Here is a 21224-nt window from a genome sequence, read left to right on the forward strand (position 1 = left end):
AGCTGGCATCAAAGCAAAATGTGCTAATTTGAAGAATCTAAAAAGTATCAAACATATTTTGGTTTGTTTTAACACTTTTTTGTTTACTTCATAGAGGTGTTAAACTGCTTTTCCTTTACTCTGCGCTCCAACTCGTCCCAGACCACCTGGGTTGGGTTTTTATATCAGGTGTTTGTGAAGCCAAATGCTATCGAATTGCATATGTGATTATTTATAGTTTTTATTAAGTGTTTAATATTAATCTACAATAATTATTGATGAGAATGTGTCCAGATTTGTGAATGGTTCTGTAGATAAAATAATACCACTGTTTTTCTCTTCATTTCCTTATGCAAGCACAATGGCCAAAACTAAGTTTGGCAAAAATTGTAAAGCTTTTATATATATATATATATCTTGTAGTAATTTGTCTCATGAGTTTTTGCAGACGTCTGAGTACTTGGCAGTTGAGGCACGGACCATGAACATAGTTCGCTATGCTTCTGGATTCTTGTCGAGCCAGTATCGGATGGTAGTGGTTGCTGTGTTCTGCACACGCAATTTATAATGTGATTTATTGTGTGTGATTGTGCTTAGGTAAGTGTGTTGTTGCCATAGGTTAAGGAAGTGAACTTAGATTAAGGAGGGATTATGTTTGTTCATAGGTTATTTTTCGGTAGGTCTGTTACTTGGCAGTTGATGCAATGGACCATGAACATAGTGTTAGGCTGTGCTTCTGGATCCGTGTCGAGCCAGTATCAGATTGTGGTGGTTTTGGCTATTGTTGTTAGTTGAGTGAGTAGTAGATCCTGGCTGAGCCCTATGCATAACCCCAGCGTTTAGGTGCAGGATTTGTCAATTTCCTGTATTATATTACTATATATATATATATATATATAAATTGCCATTAGTAAAACTGCCTATATTATTATTTTTGTGTTCAATTTAAAGACTGTCCCTTACTATTGTTGTTGTAATTTTTGCCTTTTAATTTGTGCCTTATTTTTGTATGTAAAGCGTCTTTGAGAATCTTGAAAAGCGCTATATAAATAAGATGAATTATTATTTATTATTATATCATTGAACATGTAAGAAAATAAATCTCCAGAACACCTCATATTTTACACAAGGTGGAACGAACAGGAATTATCTCTGAAAGCAGTCATGTGGACAATTCTGAAGTGCATTTACAACTCTCTTTATCTGTAATGCTCTATAACAGCAACTGTCTGTGATAAGTTAGCTGAAAAACAGCTCAAATTGTGTTGGATTTGTCACTGTATCAGAGATGATGGTAGTCTGAAGGCAGGAGACTAAACAAAAAGCAAACGCTTAGCTTTGTAGCCCTTACAGCGTATTCCATCTGTCACACAGCTTTAGTGTAGGAAGTTGTTTCTCTGTTTGGAGGATTCAGAGTTTCTCCACGGCCTGCAGTAGGAGAGGAAGCTTAGGCTTGTCATCTCGGGCGTTTGTGTCGCGTGTGAGATGTTCCCAGACTGCGGAACAGTTCAGGAGAAGGTTCAAACGATGCTCGGCTGCAGAGCTATTTCAGGCTGCTACTAAGGCCAGCAGGCTTTGCCAGAGCTGACAACAGAATGCTCACACAGACAAATCAATGCAGGCTGCGTCTGTGTGTGTGTGTGAGTGTATTTCATTTCAGAGGAATGGATGCAGGTAGTGTGAATGTGTTTTGGAGGACATCAGATATGATGGATTTTCTTGGACTAAAAGATTCTCCTCAGTATGAATCTTTAGTGCAGGATGGGAAGCCTCTGAAAAGACCAGGTTTTGGGGACCAGTGCAAGCAAAATTGGAAGCAAAGCCAGCTTTACTTTTCTCATATATTCAAAACCTCAGTACCCCCTATCACTGTCATTCTGTTCAAGCTGTTCTTTAGCTTTACTGTACTGTACGACTAGAATATCTGACTCTAGAATGAATCAGAGCTAGCTGTTTGTGATGAATGATTGTTTTATTACCAATTGTTTCACACTGTAAAGGCGCATCAGGTTATAAGGTGCACTATCCAAAAAACGTCTTTTTATTGGTCTATTTTATACATAAGGCACATTATGCGAAACTAGTAAGGAACAGGGGTGTCACCATGTTTTCCTTCTAATTCCTTCTAAGCCTGGTTGCTGGAAAACTAAACTGAAACACCTGTTTAACACTGTACTTCAGCAGAGTGACTAGTAAAATTCGTATATATGGCGCACTGGATTAAAAGACACTAACTATTTTTGGGAATATAGTGTGTAAAATATGGTACATTTGTTTAGATACTCACCGTAAAAAAGATGAAAATGGAGAGTCAGAATGAGTCAGACCTGCTGCCAGTTTTCTTCATCTCGTTTTCGGTCTGATGAATGTAGCGTTTGACTTTTCTCGCTGCTGTGACATTGTGGAGTTTGTGTCAAACTCGTTTGGTTTGGACTTCTGCCAAAATGCATTTTTTCTTTTTTTCCCTGCTCAATTTCTGTTGTGATTTTTCTTCTTTTTCTCTCGTTTTTTCTACACTTCAATGACCAATTTGGGCACCTTTAGAAAAATAAAATTAATTAAAGCATCTGTAGGTAGTTATATTTAGTCATACATTTTGCCCAGAAGTTGTCTTATATATTCAGCACAGGGGATTGTGAGAGCCTTAGCAAAGATTTTAGGTCTTGTATCTGTTGTTCTCTTATTCTTTCCTCTCTTCCTCTCTCATTCTTCCTCTTCCTTTATATTATTGTTTTCCTATTGTTCCGTTTTTCAAAATTGAAGCTTCACAGTGTAATAAGATAAAGCAAACTCACATGGGTTCATTTTAGGATGCTTAAGATCCTATGTAAGTTTTTTTTTTTTATCACTGTGGTGAATTAGAGAAGGACACGTGCTTGTTTCCAGTACAGAACCTCTGCTTAGAATCACAAGTAGAATCTTAACCTCTTAACTCGAAAAAATGTAAATTTGCGTTCACTCAGTGTCCACTTTAGTAGAAACCACTACTTGTAGTTCCACAAAGTTGAGCACTGTCGCTCAGCTGTTGGTGCCTATTTTGTATTTTGAATGCATTTTTTAACCCTTCATCGGTGGTCATTGTCTGAACCCAGAGCTGCTGGATATGTCTGACCTTAATGACCTTTTATGACCTTAATGTGCCATTGAAGAGTGCCTTGTGAAGCCTTAAACACTAACACCAGCTCCATAAATGCCATGCTAGTACTATGACAGTGTCAATGCTAGCTTGAGAATGGTCCATATCTGGTCAACAGAGACCCTGTGATCATACTGATCAAAAATGATGAATGAGATAGAGGGGGGCCAACAAACTGTGTGCGAACAGATGTCTTACACGCTGTAAATGTACTTTTATACAGTGTATTGCAGGTAGAGCTCATAAAGGGAAAATTAAGAAGTATGTGTGTTTATTTTTTATTTTAATATATATATAAATATATATATTTTTTTGTAAAATATATACAGCAGAGGTCATTAGTTTAAACAGACCTGAAGGACTGCAGTTCAGCACTGTTTTGTAATTTTCTCCCACCCACTACTTAAAGGAGAACTCATGTGTGACATGGACTTTGGGCGTATTAAAATGTGATAAAAATGCATATATTTGTCATCTGTTCTCTTTCTGAGATCCAGTATTTTGTACATGTTGCCCAAACAGGCTATAGAATATAGCCTGTATATAAATCTCTTTTTCCACCGTTATTCAGGCTCAAAGTAGCTCCACACTTCACTCGTAGAATCCAGAGGGCCCTGACATTTAAAACGAGGCGTTTAAAACTTTAGGTAAATCTCCGGGTGCCGCCATCTTAAATTTAAGTCACAATAAGTCAACTGTCAGGCAGAAACGAATAGGTAGGATATTTGAGCAGATTGCAAAATATTTTCATTGAATTCCAGCTGTTGCTGAAAATATCTGGATACTGTCGATATTAGAATGCGAAGAACCAACAACAAATGACATAAACATTGCTCAAAAAGTTTTACTATTCGTGCTCAGCGGTTGACATATTGTGACTTAAACTTAAGATGACAGCACCCTGAGATTTAACTACACTATGGAATATAAACAGTGGATTTTAATAAACTTCTTGTGCAGTTTTAAAGTCCTAAATGCCTTGTTTTAAATATCAGGGCTCTCCGGATTCTACCAATAAAGTGTTGAGCTACTTTAAGCCTTAATAACGGTGAAAATTGCGATTTATCTGCAGGCGCAAAATATGCCCCAGCTTAATTATTCTAAAAGGCTGTTTGGGCAAAGTGCACAAAATGCTGGATCTCGGAAAGCTGCGAGAGCGGAGGTGGGCTATTCAACAAAGGTCAATACTTTATATCATGTTTTACTACACCCAATGTTCATTTCACACCGGAATTCTCCTTTAATATCCAGCCCAGAATCTGAACTATGGTTCATAGAGTTGTTACTCTGTATATTGTACATTTGCTTCGGTTGTTTTTTATTTCACCTTCAGTTTAGTGAGCACACTAAAGCAACTTAAAGCTCTTGTCCTCAGCAGTTATGTGGGCTGCATCTCCCTCTACTTAACACTGAACACTGTACCAAATTGTACCAATTTCCTGATAAAAACGTAAGAGATTACCTTTAGATTGCTATAATTTCAGTTCCTAGATAAAGGTTAATCTACAGTTACAGTAGAAATGGTAGTCACAAGCGTTTGTGTCCATTCTGTTGCATATGTATGCAAAGGTGAGTAGGATTTTGGCACAACACTTTCTTTTTCTTCTTTTTTTTTTGTTCAATGAATGATGATAGCCTGGCTCAACGTCTTGTAATCAATTCTGAAAATACTAAACCATCCACACCCAAGTGTTTTTATATTGCCAACATACTGGAATAGGTTCAGTTAATCCATACCAAGATCACTTCTTCTCTTCTGGTCTTGGCCCTGGTTCACGGCACCTTTCACAACTTCTCTTTTGGTTCAAATCAAACTGAAATCCCAAAGCACACTAAAACTTATAATTATAGACTAATGAGTGTGTTTTTAACAGAAAAATACCACACTTTCAGGAGTCTGGTCCTTCAAAACTTATGTACGAATGGTATGGTATGAATGCAGATGTGCATACAAAAGCCCTGATACCCTGATGAATGCTATAAAACTGAATTACCAGATTGGATATTTTGCTAAACTGATGTTATTAAAAATCTATTACATGTTAACCAGTCAAATTTAACACTGTTCCAGCATCCCCAGATTATTCTTGCCTAGAGCACCATATAACAGCCGCTCTCCCCTGCGACTGGTTCATCCTCTTTGATTCAGCTTTTCATCACCCCTAAATTACCCCATGAGGCTCTGTGTTACTGTGACATTTGGATCAATGCCTGCTGACTGATTGTTTAGATCAGTACGCAGAATTCTCCACACTGGGGCCATGATTCTCCCTGCAGTGCTCTCTAGAAGACGCCAATACCAGACTGGGGCTGTTATAAAGATTAATGGGAGTCTGAAAGGAATGTCCTCCTTATTTTATCAGGAAAATTATTTATCTGGAATATTGAATGAATGAGATTTATCCCGTTGTTCATGCATTAAACTTCAAACTCACAAAACATTATTATTCCTCTTGTATATTATACTATATACTATAGTATACTTTTTAAATAATTATTTAATTTATAAAGGGTAAAAAATGATCCAAACCAATTTAGCCCTGTATAAAAAAGTGTTTGCCCCTCCCATAATTTAACTGTGATGTGTGAGTTCAATTTTACTAACCACAACCAGCCCTGATTACTGCCAGACCTGTAGAATCAAGAAATCACTTAAATAGAATCTGTCTGACAACATGAAGCAGCTAAAAGATCTCAAAAAGCAACACATTATGTCTCGATCTGAGAAAATAAAAAAACAGATGAGAACATATCAAGTAATTGATCATCTGTCAGTCTGGAAAAGGTTACAAAGTCATTTTTGAGGCTTTGGAACTCCAGCAATGAAAAAAATATGGAGCACTAGTCAGCCTTCCCAGGAGTGCCTGGCCAATGAAAAGTTATTCCAAAAGAGCATGGACAACTAATCCAGGAGGTCACAAAAAAATCCAGAACAACATTTAAAACTGCTGATCTCACTTGCCCCAGTTAAGGTCAGTGTTAATGATTCAATAATTAGAAAGAAACTGGGCAAAAATGGTCACCATGGGAGAGTTCAAAGCCAAAAACTACTGCAGACTGAAAAGAACTCAATGGCCCATCTTACATTTACCAAAATATATTGATGATCCCCAGGAATTTGGGTAAAAATATGTTTCGGACTGACGTGACAAAAGTGGAACCTGGATAACTTGCTGTAATAGATGGAACCAGGATTTCTGCTGTTTACTAGACAATCCTGAAGGAGAACATCTGGCCATCTATTTGTGACCTCAAGCTTAGGCGTACTTGGGTTCTACAGCAGGACAATGATCCAAAGCATACAAACTAATCCCCCTCTGAATGGCTTAAAACAAATAAATGAAGGTTTTGGAGTGGCCTAGTCAAAGTCTGATTGAGATGTTGTGGGATGATCTTAAACAGACTGTTCATGCTTGAAAATCCTCCAATGTACCTAAATTAAAACAATCCTGTAAAGAAGAGTGGGACAATATTTCTCCACAGGGATGTGAAAAACTCATTGCCAGTTGTCGGTAAAGCTTAGTTACAGTTGTTTTCGCCAGGGGTTGCACAATCAAGTTTTTCAGTGATGAATACATCAGCTTTTTGTGGTACACAGTGAAACCTATTACAGTTCTTGAATTGATTACAATTTTAAAATCTTAATTTGGTTCAGGCTTTCTTCTGTAATGTGCTCATCACTAATTTTATCACCCTACTTCTTCTCTCTGTCTGTCTCTCTCTCTGCAGCTGCTGCACTGGGAAACCTGGTATCAGACTTGGCTGGACTTGGGTAAGAGTTGAATTCTTCTTTTTCTCTCTTGTTCAATTTTGACCTTGACTCTTAACGTGTTGAACTGTCAGAAAGTCAAATGCAGCTGGAAGGGATTACTTCCACAGCCAATTACAGCCACAGTCACAATTTCAGATCAATCACCTGTCGACAAAAAAGGGCAGATGTTGGGTCAGTTTCGTCTTTAGGTGGTTTCAAAAAGAGACCATAGGTCTGCCTTTTTGTGAAAAGACGCAATAATTGATTGCATTGAGATGGAATAGGAGGGGAAAAAGTAGTATTTCTGATTATTCTGATCGTATGGGTTTTTTAAGTTTGTCCTTTGTGGCCCTGACATACAGTAGTAAAGATCAACCAATCTGTGTTTTGGGACATATAGCAATTTATAGTGTTTGAGTATAATCAATCCATAATTGATACTGATTGAGAGCATTGCTAGAGACCAAAGACCACATTAACTTTTCCAGACAAAGTTGGTAATTCATAATATTCAGTACATTGTCTATGAAGATTAACAGTACATTATATTTTTTTAGTCAGTCATGTTTAAAAGGCTTTTCCGTTCTGAGCCCAAACAGAACAGTGTGTGAAGCTTAAAGTGAAGACACAACTGAAAGGACTGCTTAACCAGCATTAAAACTTTTTTGAATGTGATTCCTTTATCTTTCTGACATTTGTTGCTGTTTTGAATGTAGTTACTGGTGTTTGTTAGCTGTGTTGTGTTCTAATACTAATTGTACTGGCCTGATTGTTGAACTCTTATGAGGGATATCTGGTTAGTGGTGTAAAAGTCTTTACTCTGCTTCCTCCATAAGGTGCACTAGCTTTACACATTCTACTATTGACAAACAAACACCAGACTGATTAAGCTGAACCAGCAGTGAGGTGGAGTAATTAGCTTAAACCTAGCAGTTGAAAATTGGCCAGAATCTTCATTGTCTTTATGCTTATATAACACAACCAAATACTATGCTTCACATATTTCAGCTTGGAATGCTGAGGTCTGTACCCAAAGTCTTCCGTGCTATGACAGCCCTAGAACAAAGAAGATTAAGGGCTTTGCTTAAAGGCCCATCAGTGGCAGTTTAGCGGATCTGGCTATCGAACTCAATAGACAGTGATCAATCACTCAGCACTGTAACCAGCGCTTCTTCACTGCCCATACAATTCTGGATTCTTTACAATATAGAACTACACAACAAGAACAATAATCTCGATTTTCTAAGAACATTTGGTAGTTTCTATGAAATACCACTGCTGACCAAGACTAGGCTTGCTTGTCATTTGTGCCCTTCTCTGATTGTTTATTTTATGAGATTGTTCAGTACTTCTGCTGCATTCATAGATAAGAGATTGTTATGAATGAGACATGCAGACTAGATAATGAGCTGCCAGGGGAGCTGCTCTGTCTAGATCAGAGTTGCTCAAAGTATGGCCCATGAGAGTGCTTTATTTAACTCATCAGAAAGTTCCACCAAACACACCTCACCTAATGAAAGAAGACCTATTTTATACATTACAAACTTTCAGTGCTAACTAGGGGTGGGTATCATCACTGATTTCCCGATTTGATTCAGAATCGATTCATTTAGGGACATTTCAGTTACAATAAAAATTATAGTTTGAATATGAAATGTTTTTAATTATAGAATGAACACTCAAACTTCCATTATTAAAATATTAGTGTTTATATTATATAGACTTAACACAACAGTTATATTCGTTTTTAAATATCATTAAATGTAACTTAGTTAATTGTGACACCGTGCTTCACATCTCCATACAGGTTTGGAATGGCCACTTTACTCAAATGTTTACGAACATTAATGAGGCTTCAGAAGCCATTGTTTAACAACGCTGTGTGAACATATATACTGTCATTTTGGTTACATAAAACAAAAACATATCATGCTTCATACATTTCTTATTTATTTGCAAATAAAAGTGTGAAATTTACCCGTAAACAATAGTTTAGATGTGATACTACAGTAAGCAACGTTATAATAAAAAGACAAGCAAAATTAATGTAAAGAGAAAAATACTTAATTAAATTCAAAGGAAAAACTCTTTATGAAATGAGCTAATTCTGCCTCTACGTTCATCCCTGGAGACAAAATAATGTGAATTAATAACAGCGCTTCACAGAGAACGCAATTATAATTCCACTATTTACACACTAAATCACTCAGTTACAGATTAATCTACATTTTTTTTTTTCGTCTAAGAGTTAAACCTGTAACACTGTACAACTGCTTGACGCTCCTAGTGCACCGGCAGGGGTTAGTTTAGTGTCCCCCAATACACATACATACCTATACACACATATGCAGATCAACTTAGAGTATTTCATTTTTCTGGGCAGTTTAGAGTATCCAGTTTACCTGATCTCCATGTTTTTGGACTGTGGGAGGAAACCAGTGCAGACACAGGGAGAATATGGAAACCTTGTAGATAGGGACTTGAACCCAAGACCCCAGTGCTGGGAGGCAAACATGCTAACCACTAAGCCACCGTGATGCCCCAAAAATACCCTGACCAAGCAGAAAGTGGAAATTTTCAACCACACTGCACCCATTGTGATATAAACAAAGCTGTCTACACCAGATAGAGTGCCGGTTTGATAAAGTCCTGTCTTTTTTATTTTTTATGCTTAAACTAGCCAAAAAATGAACGATAAGAAACGAATTAATGAGTTATAAAAACCCAGGGTTGTTTAACCTTACAATTTATTTTGAATAAAAAAATATGTACCGTATTTTTTGCACTATAAGGCGCACTTAAGATCCTTTCCAAAAATTGTCAGTGTGCTCCTAAAATCGGGTGCGCCTTATGTATGTAATTAGCATTATCCATTAACCGCACTAAGCTCTACCTCTTTCACCGTTTAGAGTATGAGTGTTATCGGCCTGAAGCCTGCTGCTAACACCGGCTAGCACTGCTTGAGCACCATTAGCTTTATCCGCTAAATGCGCTAAGTGCTAGCTTTTTCATCATTCAGAGTTAAGTATTATCAGCCTGTAGCCTACTGCTAACCCTGGCTAGCAGTGCTGGAGCAGTATTAGCATTATCCTTTAACTACGCTAAGCGCTAGCTCTTTCGCCATTCAGAGAGTATTATTGGCCTGTATCCATGTTAAAACAAGCTACGTGGGAAGAACTGCTAGCTAATATCGCCCTGACTTAACAGAACACTCAGGGTTCCTCAATTAAACATGCCTAAATAGACGTTTATTGATAGTGCACTTGAAAATCCGGTGCGCTTTATAGTGTGAAAAACATGGTATGTAAGGATATTATCAGTACAGAGACTAGGTGGCTAGACTACAGTAACAATTTTTTAAAAATTATTTTAAAGCTAGTATTTTAATGTATTTAAATGTACATTTTAAAATATATGAACCTTTAAATATGGATGATGTCCTTTTAAAAAAATCAGGATCTGGAGATATTCTAGGTCTATATTTCTGATTTGATAACAGCATGGTATGCAGTAGTGCTTAAACATAGATTGGAGCCTTTTTTTCTTAAATAAACTTTATGGTTTATCAGATTTTATGTCTTGTTTTAAAATCTATCAATAAATATCAGTAGTAAAGATTATCGCCTTGCTCTTGTGCTTATGGTCTCAGCACACCAGTGTCAGTATTTCACAGTATATCACTCCCACTCTTGTTTTATTGTGAAATTATGCAATATGTTTTTAAATCCTCTTTTTCCTTCTTTATATGAGCAATTTGTTTCCCTGACCTGTTGTGTGGAAGCTGGAGAAATAGATACAGTCGCAGATCCTAGTGGCATTCTGATAAAACTAGTAATATGTCTCAAAATAGCATTTTTTTTGCTGATGAATCACATGTGCTGGTCCAGTCCTGACTGATAAACCTCAAATTCATTTTTTACTCATCTGTATCTCCGCCTTAACTGATGATAAAATAGAGAGGATTTTCCCCACTGTTATCTAGCAGTGGGCGGTAGCTTTCTTCCGTTGATCAAATGTTCCCGCAGTGATGTAACACAGCAGAAAAGCTCCTCTGACTGGATTCGTTCTACTCTGCTGGCTCCTCGCTAAGCTCCACCTCCTCACACTTGTTATCAACTCCTCTATGTGCATTTCTTAAACCCTCTGATATTGAGGATGGTTAAAAGGCAGATCCATAATTTTAGGCTTTAATACAGGTCCAGTTCTGACCTTTATGCTTTAATTATAGACATTTTGATGGTGGGCAGGGGTTAGCATGGGCATTATGCAAGTTGTACCATATTTCGTTAATAACTGTTATTAAAAAGACTTGATTGACTGAGACTTTAAGCCATCATTTTATCTAGTCTATTTGTCAATTTGTTGGGTGCCCAAAATGCTGTTGTGACTCACAATTGAAAAGAGGCTCTAGTACCATGTTGGGCCTTTTCTAGTCTCGATAGAAGATGAGATAGGGTTGGGCATGTCATCCTGTATCACATTTGCCCATAAATGTTGCGCTTTGGCCTGTAGATCCTGCACACTTGTAGGCTGCTGAAGCTGGTGTCGCAACAATGATTGGTTGGTGATATATTTGATAAACAGACAGGCCAATGAAGATTTAAAATTTAGACGATTTACCTGGGAAATCCTTGTTGTGTGTGGGTGAGCATTATCCTGATAAAAATGCCAGTAGGAGGCAATCCATGAGGGAATAGGATATCCTGCACATATCGCTGAGCTGCTAGTGTCCCTCCTTTCTATACTGGAGATGAAAGACTGTTGTACACAGTAACTCCCAGCTGTAGAGCAGTGTGTTGGTTTTGGTCTGTAGCAGTCCAGGTTTCTTATTTGTGACACCCTGAAAAACAAAGATGATAAGCAGCCCAGATGGAAAATGGGAAATTTTCCAATCGACCATATATATATATATGTATATATATTTGTAAGCTGACTGTGATTGCAGTTTGTATATTAATAATGACTTACAGACATCCAGAGAGTCTGAAACTGACTGCAGAGTTGCATATATTTTTTTAATCTGAGACTTTTTGATTTTCTGCAGTGCTGGATGCTTTAATATCAGACTGACCAATTAGGTCTGAGCTGCATTTAGCAGTGGGTCTCCATCATCATGCCCAGTGTTGGGCACATTACTTTGAAAAAGTAATTAGTTACAGTTACTAGTTACTTCTCTAAAAAATAGTTACTAATTGAGTCAGTCCACTACAAAAGTAACTAGTTACCAGTAAAAGTAACTATTGTGTTACTTTTGCATACCTGTCAAGTTTTGAATTTAAAAATAAGGGAAATTTTCTGCCGTCCCACCAGCCCAACTGAGGTTCAGTATCCCTTACATTACAAATGTTGTGGACATTCCTACACAATAGGGTTGGGCGGTATTGAAGTTTTTCATACCGTCATACCGTCGTCAGATTATATGGCGGTATACGGTATTACCGGTGGTGGGGGTGAGGGGGGGAGTTATATTATTTTATTTTTGTACCTGTGTGTTTTGATATTTTAGAATTCGTTAGATTATATTTCCTTTAGCATTTTGAGCTGTTTCAGATCTATTTTTCTGTTTTTATTAAATGCTGCAGAGCTTTAAACGCGCGGATGATTTTTTGTATGTATATTATTTTATTTTTGTACCTGTGTACCTATTTCTTTTTTGTTATTTTAGAATTCGTTAGATTATATTTCTTTTAGCATTTTAAGCTAAGTTTAGTTAGTTATTTTCCTATTTCATACCTATATTTTTTTCTGTTGTTATTAAATGCTGCAGAGCTTTAAACGCGCGGATGATTTATTTTTTTTATGTATATTTTTTTAGCTTTGTACCTGTGTGTACACTATTTATTTTTCGTTATTTTAGAATTCGTTAGATTATATTTCTTTTACCATTTTGAGCTAAGATTAGTTAGTTATTTTCCTATTTTATATCTATTAATCTGTTTTTATTAAATGCTGCGGAGCTTTAAACGCGCGGATGAGCTCGCGTTCAGTCTCGCGTTCACGCTCAGGTTCAGTCTCGCGTTCACGCTCGGGTTCAGGCAGACAATCTAAACTCTAGTATGCAGAACTATATTATTATTGTTATTAAATGTTCCATTCTTTTAAATAGCAGGATACTTTAATTTTTATTTCTCAGCCCAGACGAGACCCGGCCCGAGGAAAGTAATGGAAAATCTCGGGTCAGTCCAGGCTCCAGGAAATAGTCATCTGTTTTTCAATACTATTTTTATTTTATATAAAGCTACGACCTGATAATCACCATATAACAAAGTATTACTGTTAACGAAAACGAACGAAATAACAAAAACTGAAAGTGAAAGTACCCCTTAACTGAAACTAATAAAAACGGTAATTAAAAGAAAAGAATAAAACAAACTGAAATTACAGATTGAATACCCTAATTTTTGTGTTTGTTAATTTATTTATAAGCGCTGTATCCACTACAGCAGCTTAACAGCGGGTGGTGTTGTGCCGTTTCTGCTCGCGAAGGGGTGCCGGGGTTCAGATGTCGGCAGCGCGCTGCAGCGCACAGTGCCTCGCGGTCCGCAGAATTGCTTACATTTACAGCGCTGGAGCTAGATGCGAAATAATGACAGAAAACTCTGAGGAAACTGCAGAATTCTGTACGGTATTAGAATATGAGCGTGAGTGACATAAAAAAAACTGTTTTGTAGAGAAATAGGAGATGATGAATATTTAAGGAAACAGCTGTAACTTGGAGTAACTCACACTGAACACCCCATGCTGCAGGATAAACTGATAAATCTGATCATTTCGGTGGTTGGTTAGTATAGGGATTTATTGTCACTTCAGCACAAATGTGGCTATTTGTGGCGATAATTTTGGTAAAAATTAGTGAAACCTGTAGAGTTTATTGAGTTTTTGCTGTATGATCTCCTCAGTGAGAAGCCCCACCCCATAACCAATCAGGGAGCTCCAACTGCTTACCCCTCCTACTGCTCTTTCATTGTGGATGCGCAGAATGTCTTAAACGTCCGTTTTTCAAAGTTCAGGTTTGGCACGTCACGTGGTTAATATACCGTCACTATTTTACAATACCGTCACCATATTTAAATACCGTGGTATACCGAAATACCGTCATACCGCCCAACCCTACTACACAACAATTCTTATAATACAGCCTAAATGAAAACACTTTTCTAAATATTTACATGAAGTCTTCACTTTTCTGTCAGGGATGCACTCTCTTATGTTATATTTTTTTTATTCAATGGATTTAAAATTGGACAAAGGGTGCACAAATTCTGCAAAAGGAGCTTTTACTGAAGGTCATGGACCAGATATATTCCATCAGTGAATCCATTCCTCGATAAAGTATGTAAAACAGTACATCAACAATGGATGTAGCAATGTAATAATGTAAACAATTCACTTTGTTTCTGATTTGTTTTTTTACCTTTTGTAATACAAAAAGAACAAGTTATTAAAAGAAATATTAATACATATCAGCAACAAAAACAGCTCGGAGTACTTACGGATAATAAAGTAAGTGGTGGTATGATGTGTCTAATACACTGCTGGATTTACATAATGATTGAGTTATGATCCACAGTGGGCTAAAGGATTGTTTATTAGCAGTGTGTAAGACTGGTGGAGGAGAACATGCCAAGATGCTTAAAAACTGTGATTAAAAACCAGGATTATTCCACCAAATATTTCTGAACTCTTAAAAATGTATGAATATGAACTTGTTTTCTTTGCATTATTTGAGGTTTAAAAGCTCTGAACCTTTTTTATTTCTGCAAATAAATGCTCTAAATGACAATATTTTTATTTGGAATTTGGGAGAAATGTTGTCTGTAGTTTATAGAATAAAACAGCGTTTATTTTACTCAAACATATACCTATAAATAGCAAAATCAGAGAAACTGATTCAGAAACTGAAGTGGTCTCTTAATTTGTTCCAGAGCTGTATATATTTTTTTTTACATCTGAAAGAAATTACACTCTGTGTAAAAGAGCTTTAACACTAGGGCTGGACTATATGGCCACAATTGCTATCAAAATATATTTCTTCATTTCTCATATTGATATAAACAGTATATATAATTATTTTTACTCTTTTATGCATAGCACAGTGCTTTTCATAAAATGATTACCTCATTTAGTTTAACAGGATTTTTCACACTTTCTGTAATGTACAGTTAGGTTAGCGTTTTTTAAGCAGTGTTGATATACTCAATATATTGTGGCATATTGTGGATGATAAAAGAAAACAGATCACAGTAGGCTAAAATCTTGTCATATTGCCCAGCTCTTCCTAACACCCTACTTTTTTTGCACCAGGAGCAAGTTGCTTAAAGAGTGTTACACTGAATCCTGTGTGTGTGTGTGTGTGTGTCTAGGTCTTTTTATTCATTTGCACATGATTTGGCCTGACAATTGCTCAATATCATGCCCCAGTAATCTTCTATCCCAGATGTTTGATCCCCTCCTCCCTCTACAACTCTGTCTGTCTCTCCCAGCTCTTTGGTGTGTGTGTAAGTGTGTGTCATTTAGGCCATGAATCATCACAAGCAAACTCCCAGTCTGCTCACCAGCAGGCCACAGGTTTATCTAAAATATCGCTTAACCGATCCCTTTCTTTCAGTGTTTTAGCTACAGAGCTGAGCAAGTGCTTTAGCAGGCTGCAGCCTCGAGGTCGAGATTACCCTGGATGACCTCTCTGTCCTGTTAGCTCTTATTCTCTCTCTCTCTCCCTCCCTCACCCACTCACTCAGTCCCTCAGGATGACGCTCACCCACATGTTTGCTGCCTAATCAGCCATACTGGCTGACTTGCTGGGGGAGAGTAACTCCTGCTGTACAGACAGTAGCATTCTCCAGAGACTGCTGAAAGGATCTGAGAGACACACCTTTTGTGCAGTATTCCCACCGCTGAGTCTTAAAGGAGCTCCTAGGGGATCACTATGTGTGACTGAAAATATGGGAAGTTGTAGTTAAAATACACACATCAGTCTAGTTTTTGTGTGTAAAAAAGGCCAGCTTTGGTCTTATTGTGTTTTTTTTATTATTTAGATGTTATATATATATATATATATATATATATATATATATATATATATATATATATATATATATATATATATATGTGTGTGTGTGTGTGTGTGTGTGTGTGTGTGTGTGTATGTGGAGGAGGCATAATAAGGTGCTATAATCCCACCAGTATTAGGCTCTAGAATAGTTGAAACATCCAGTCCCTTTGGGATGGGTTAGTGCCGTTTGTGATTCAGAACTAACCACCTGGCATCAGCACCTGTCCTCATTAATACTCTGGTTTCTAATGGCAATGGCACAAACTAAGTAGCAAGCAAGAAAAGAAAATGATACATTGTTTTTCGAATTTTAAATTCACAAAAATCAGGTCATAATCTATCCTCAGGACAACTATTAATCATGTTCTCCACAAATCTAAACTTTATGGAACAGTGCCAAGAGACAAACATTTTTACAAGCAAGCGATTAGAAGTAGGGGACACAGTAGTCAGATGAGACCATTTGGCCTAAATGCAAAATGCTGAGTGTTTCAGAAACTAATACTGCACATAACACTGAATACACCATCATAAAACATGGTGGTGGCAGCATCATGCTGTGGGGATGCTTTGCAGAGACAGAGAAGCTGATCAGATTTAATGGAAAGATGGATGGAACTAAACTAAACAGGAAGATTCTGGAAGACAACCAGTTAGAAGCTGCACGACTTGATCTTCACCTTTCAGCAGGATAATGACCCTTAACATACAGCAACAGTGAAGCTAAGGTGGAATGGTTTAGGTTAACACATGTTCATGTGTTTTGAATGAATGGCCCAATCAAACTCAAAAAGCTGTGCAGCTTTAAAAGTGGTTCTTTTCGCTTCACAATTACTTGCTACTTTGTGTTGGTCTGTTACATACATTTAAGTGAGAGTAATATGAAAAAACAAACCCGACTTTTAACTTGATAATAAACAGAATAAAGAATACATTAAAATTGGTGTTCCTTTAAATAAGCTGCTGGAGTACCTTCATAGCGTGAGCACGCAGGTCAGTATGTTCTGATGAGATGCGCAAAAGTGCTGCGCTGTTAAGATACAAACAGGCCAAAGTCAGAGTGCATCTGTCTCTTAAAGGGAATGGCAAGTGGCACATTGATTTGTTAATTTCACGTTACTCCAAAAACATACCCTTGATTAATTAAGAGAATTAGTACACGCCTTTTATGTGTTTCTAACTGCACACAGCATTTTTTTGCGATCTCACGATTTCAAAGACACACGGACACACCCTAAATTAGGGGTGTCACGATTCTCTAAATCCTCGATTCGATTTTATTTCCGATTTTAGGGTCACGATTCGATTTGATTCGATTCTCAATTTTCTTTTTTCTTTTTTTCTACAGCAGAGAGGCCTATGCCAGTTTTAGATTAGTCTATGGTCATTCATTGGTTTGATTAATCAAATTTACAATATCTTATTTCAAAAGGTGGGCTTGATATAAGTGATGCAAAGTGATCTGTAATACACCACATTAGACACTAATGGTCAAATTTAAATAATTTAATTAAGCTATATATGTAATGCCATCTAGTGGCTTTTTTGGAAGCAGCAGTGTGCACTATTAAAACAGCAATTGTGCAATATACAGTAAATAATAAAAAAATACAGGAACAGTCATGTACAAAATAATAGAACAATTAGAGCCTTAACAAACTGAACTCTATCCTACTATAACAGTTAAACATGAAAAATAAGACTCGGTCCCTCAGAATGACAAGTTGTTTTCTTTAACAAAGATATATTATTAATTTTATCTGAGAGAAAGATGCTCCTTAAGGTACCAAAACTATTAACATATTTGAGGCTAGACAAAATAACTGTTATTTTTATATTTTCAAGTTTTTCTTTAAGAAGATGAGAATGTCCACATTCTCTGGAGAAAGGGCTGCTCTTTGAGCAGTCACACTGTCCGCGGCATGTGCTGCGCCATTTGCGTAGCGTGCGCGCGCTTGCGTAGCTTAGAGCTTAGCTGCACAGTGCACAATTGATATATATGACCTATATTAACCATTAAAATTATGTAAAAGTCTAATTTGACATGTTTAGTTTTCTTATACATCAGTGTAAAAAGGTATAAGATAAGTCCCCTGAAAGTGAGTATTACCTTTTTGTGATAAAGTTATTGTATTGTCCCCAGGAAGCCCCGATACATCTCTGTTAGCATGTATGAATTCCTGGCTAACCCATGCACGCTTTAGCAGCAGCAATGCTGCATCACTTATACAGTCAGAGGTAGAATGTGTAAAACAGGCCTTGTGGCACAGAGCGATTTTGGAGTGAGAGAGAGCGCAGATACTTAGACTTTCTAAAAGGCCAAACCTCACTTCAGGCACAATCTCACCAGTCACTCTTACTGCACACTGAAGGAACACTCTGGTCAGAGGTGAGATTTCATCATAATTTATTATTTTAAGCCATTATGCTTTGTGGTTTAAGTCAAAATTGCAGCAGCAAGGGAGAAATACCATGAACAAACTGTAAACAAAACTTAACACATGGAGCTTAACCCTTGTGTGGTGTTCATATTTTTGTTACACGTTTACTTTGTTACTTGTATTTAATTCAGCAAAATTAAGCAATTTTACATTTAAATGCTTTACACATGCTTGCTTCACCTAAATTGCAAGCAATGTAAACAGCTTACATGGTTAATATTTGCCCTTTACCTTTCTTATGTTTCTTATGCTACTCTTTTTTTATTAGTTTTTTAATAAAATGTAAAAGAAAATTTGTTTAGTTTCAAATTTACAAATGAAGCATTGTTTATTAGCCCTTGACCAAACATACTGTATGTAATATAAATGTGTGTGTGGGGGGGGTTGTAAAGTGTGTGTTTATTGAAAATGTGTTTTAATATATGTTTTTCACAAAAAATGAGCCAATGCCAATGAGTTTGAGTTAGAAAATTTAGAAAATTTAGTATCACGAACACCACTCAAGGGTTAAATACACATGGAGGAAACAAGAAACACCTGGGAACAGGTAATGAGGGAGCGGAGCAACAAATAAACACTGGTGGTGGGAGCACTAATGAGATGGGGCTAAGGAAGGTATAAAAACAAACAGGAGTGCTGGAAAAACACAGAGATGGACAGAAGAGGACAAGAACATGACATTATTAAACCTCAAGGACTATCCAATAACAGCATGAAAAGCACTGCAAACTAGGTAAGTTTTTCCTAAATTATACCAGTGTGGAAAAAGTAAAAAGGGTAGGAACCACCAGAGATATATGGTAGAAATTCATGTTTATTCAAGGGTCCTTCTTTGTCCAGTTCAGAGCCAGTAAGATTTTTTATTATATCAAATCAAAACAAATTTATTTGTATAGTGCTTTTTACAATTGATGTCACAAAGCAGCTTTACATAAATGTGATCACATGACAGAGAATAAGGCAAAACATAAACATAAAAAAATACAGAATACAAAATCCCCAGTGAGTGCCGAGGCAAAGAAAAACTTGGGAAAACCAAGAAAGACTCACATAGTACGGAAGACCATCCTACCACTGGTCAGACAGCTTTGAAATGGATTTTTAAAAATCTTCATACATCCACATAGGTCTTATATATACAGTTGTATAGCAACACCAGCAATGGAAGAAGTTAGAGCTCATGGAAATCTGGATGTGATCAGAAGTGGAGAGTGAGCAACTAGTCCGAGGCTCCCACATGCATGGGTATCGGGTCAGACAGATGGGCAGTCAGTAACTTGGAAGGCAAAGAGAAGGAATTAGTTTTGACTAGATTATGGAGAACAGAGAATATAAAACGTTATCAGCGTGTGGTTAACAACTGAATAAAACAGCCTAACTAAGGGGAGAGAGAGCCAGAAGGTAACTCAGACATGGAGGCACCCTGAAACACTGGCAACCAACCATTCCTCCATCTACAAACCGTGTGACCGTGTGCAGTGAGAGAACAACAGCACCATCATCTCAGTTTACCACAATTCCCTATGTCCATGAACCCCTGGATCTGCAGCCTTATCTAAAGGGAAAAACATTAATTACCAAAAGCTAAACTAAACAAGTACATTTTTAGTCTAGATTTAAAGATTGAGACTGTGTCTGAGTCCAGAACATGTTCAGGAAGATTATTCCAGAGTTTATTCCAGGGGCGCTTTATAAGAGAAAGCTCTTCCTCCTGCAAAGCTCCTCTTTTAGGAATTTTAGGAATTACTAAGAAACCAGCATACTGTGATCTAAGTAATCACGATGGTTCATAATAGGAGATGAGGTCTTATAAATACTCAGGAGCTAGCCCGTGTAGGGCTTTATACGTTAACAGGAGAATCTGACTGGAAGCCAGTGCAGTGCTGACAGGACTGGACTAATATGATCAAATTTTCTAGTTTTAGTGAGGACCCTGGCTGCAGCATTCTGAACTAGCTTAAGTTTATTTACAGTCATATTTATGTTATGTTATGTTATTTTTCTTGGCCTGCCATTTCTGGGCTTAACAAGAACTGTCCCTGTGGTCTTCCATTTCCTTACTATGTTCCTCACAGTGGAAACTGACAGGTTAAACCTCTGAGACAACTTTTTGTATCCTTCCCCTGAACAACTATGTTGAACAATCTTTGTTTTTAGATCATTTTGAGAGTTGTTTAGATGAGCCCATTATGCCGCTCTTCAGAGGAGATTCAAATAGGAGAACAACTTGCAATTGGCCTATTCACACCTGGCTATGAAGTTCAAAGCTCAATGAGGTTACCAAACCAATTTAACCTTGAGGTAATGAAGGCAGCTGGCTATGGCATAACATTTGTGTTTTAAAGACAAGTTCCTGAGATAGCAGCAGTATGCGGACAAGCATGGCCCTGTTGGAAATGCGCACTGGAGTGTGTGTTGGAAGAAGGCTAGGACCACTGTTTGCAGACCCTAATTAATGTAACGCTGGGCCGATGCTAATTGATGTGGCATCAACTCTTCACGCTTACAGCGAACAAATATTTTAAAGATTCAGAATAGCATTGAAATTTGACACTTTCTTCTGGGTGCAACTTTTTTTCTTTTTTTTTTTTTTAAATTAGTGTATTTTTTAATGATAGTCAACATGTTTTTGCTATTTTTGTGTCTGGTTCTGTCACCTGTTGCCTGCCACTGACAGCCTGTTATTAATAGTCTGTCTTCTTGAAAGATTGTGTTATGCTGTAATGATGCCTCTTGGTTTGTCTGATGGTGATTAGCTGTGTTACTGTATGACCCTCAGCAACTTGCCAGCTTTTTTCAACAGGCCTCATTACCCACATGTCCATCATCTGGAGCGCTGATCCAAATAGGTCAGAGGTTGTAGCC

The 21224-nt window shown here is 37.2% G+C and overlaps 1 protein-coding gene across 1 annotated transcript in view; it reads left to right on the forward strand.

Annotated features, from left to right (window-relative positions):
• Positions 1-21224, forward strand: part of LOC103037205 (transmembrane protein 65) — a 100290-nt gene that overhangs the window by 52038 nt on the left and 27028 nt on the right. Inside the window, exon 6 of the mRNA XM_022674134.2 lies at positions 6845-6887. Within this exon, the coding sequence (XP_022529855.1) occupies positions 6845-6887 (43 nt within the window). The remainder of the gene's footprint in view (positions 1-6844; positions 6888-21224) is intronic.

This window comes from Astyanax mexicanus, chromosome 6 (assembly GCF_023375975.1).
Source record: "Astyanax mexicanus isolate ESR-SI-001 chromosome 6, AstMex3_surface, whole genome shotgun sequence".
Taxonomy (NCBI): Eukaryota; Metazoa; Chordata; class Actinopteri; order Characiformes; family Acestrorhamphidae; genus Astyanax; species Astyanax mexicanus.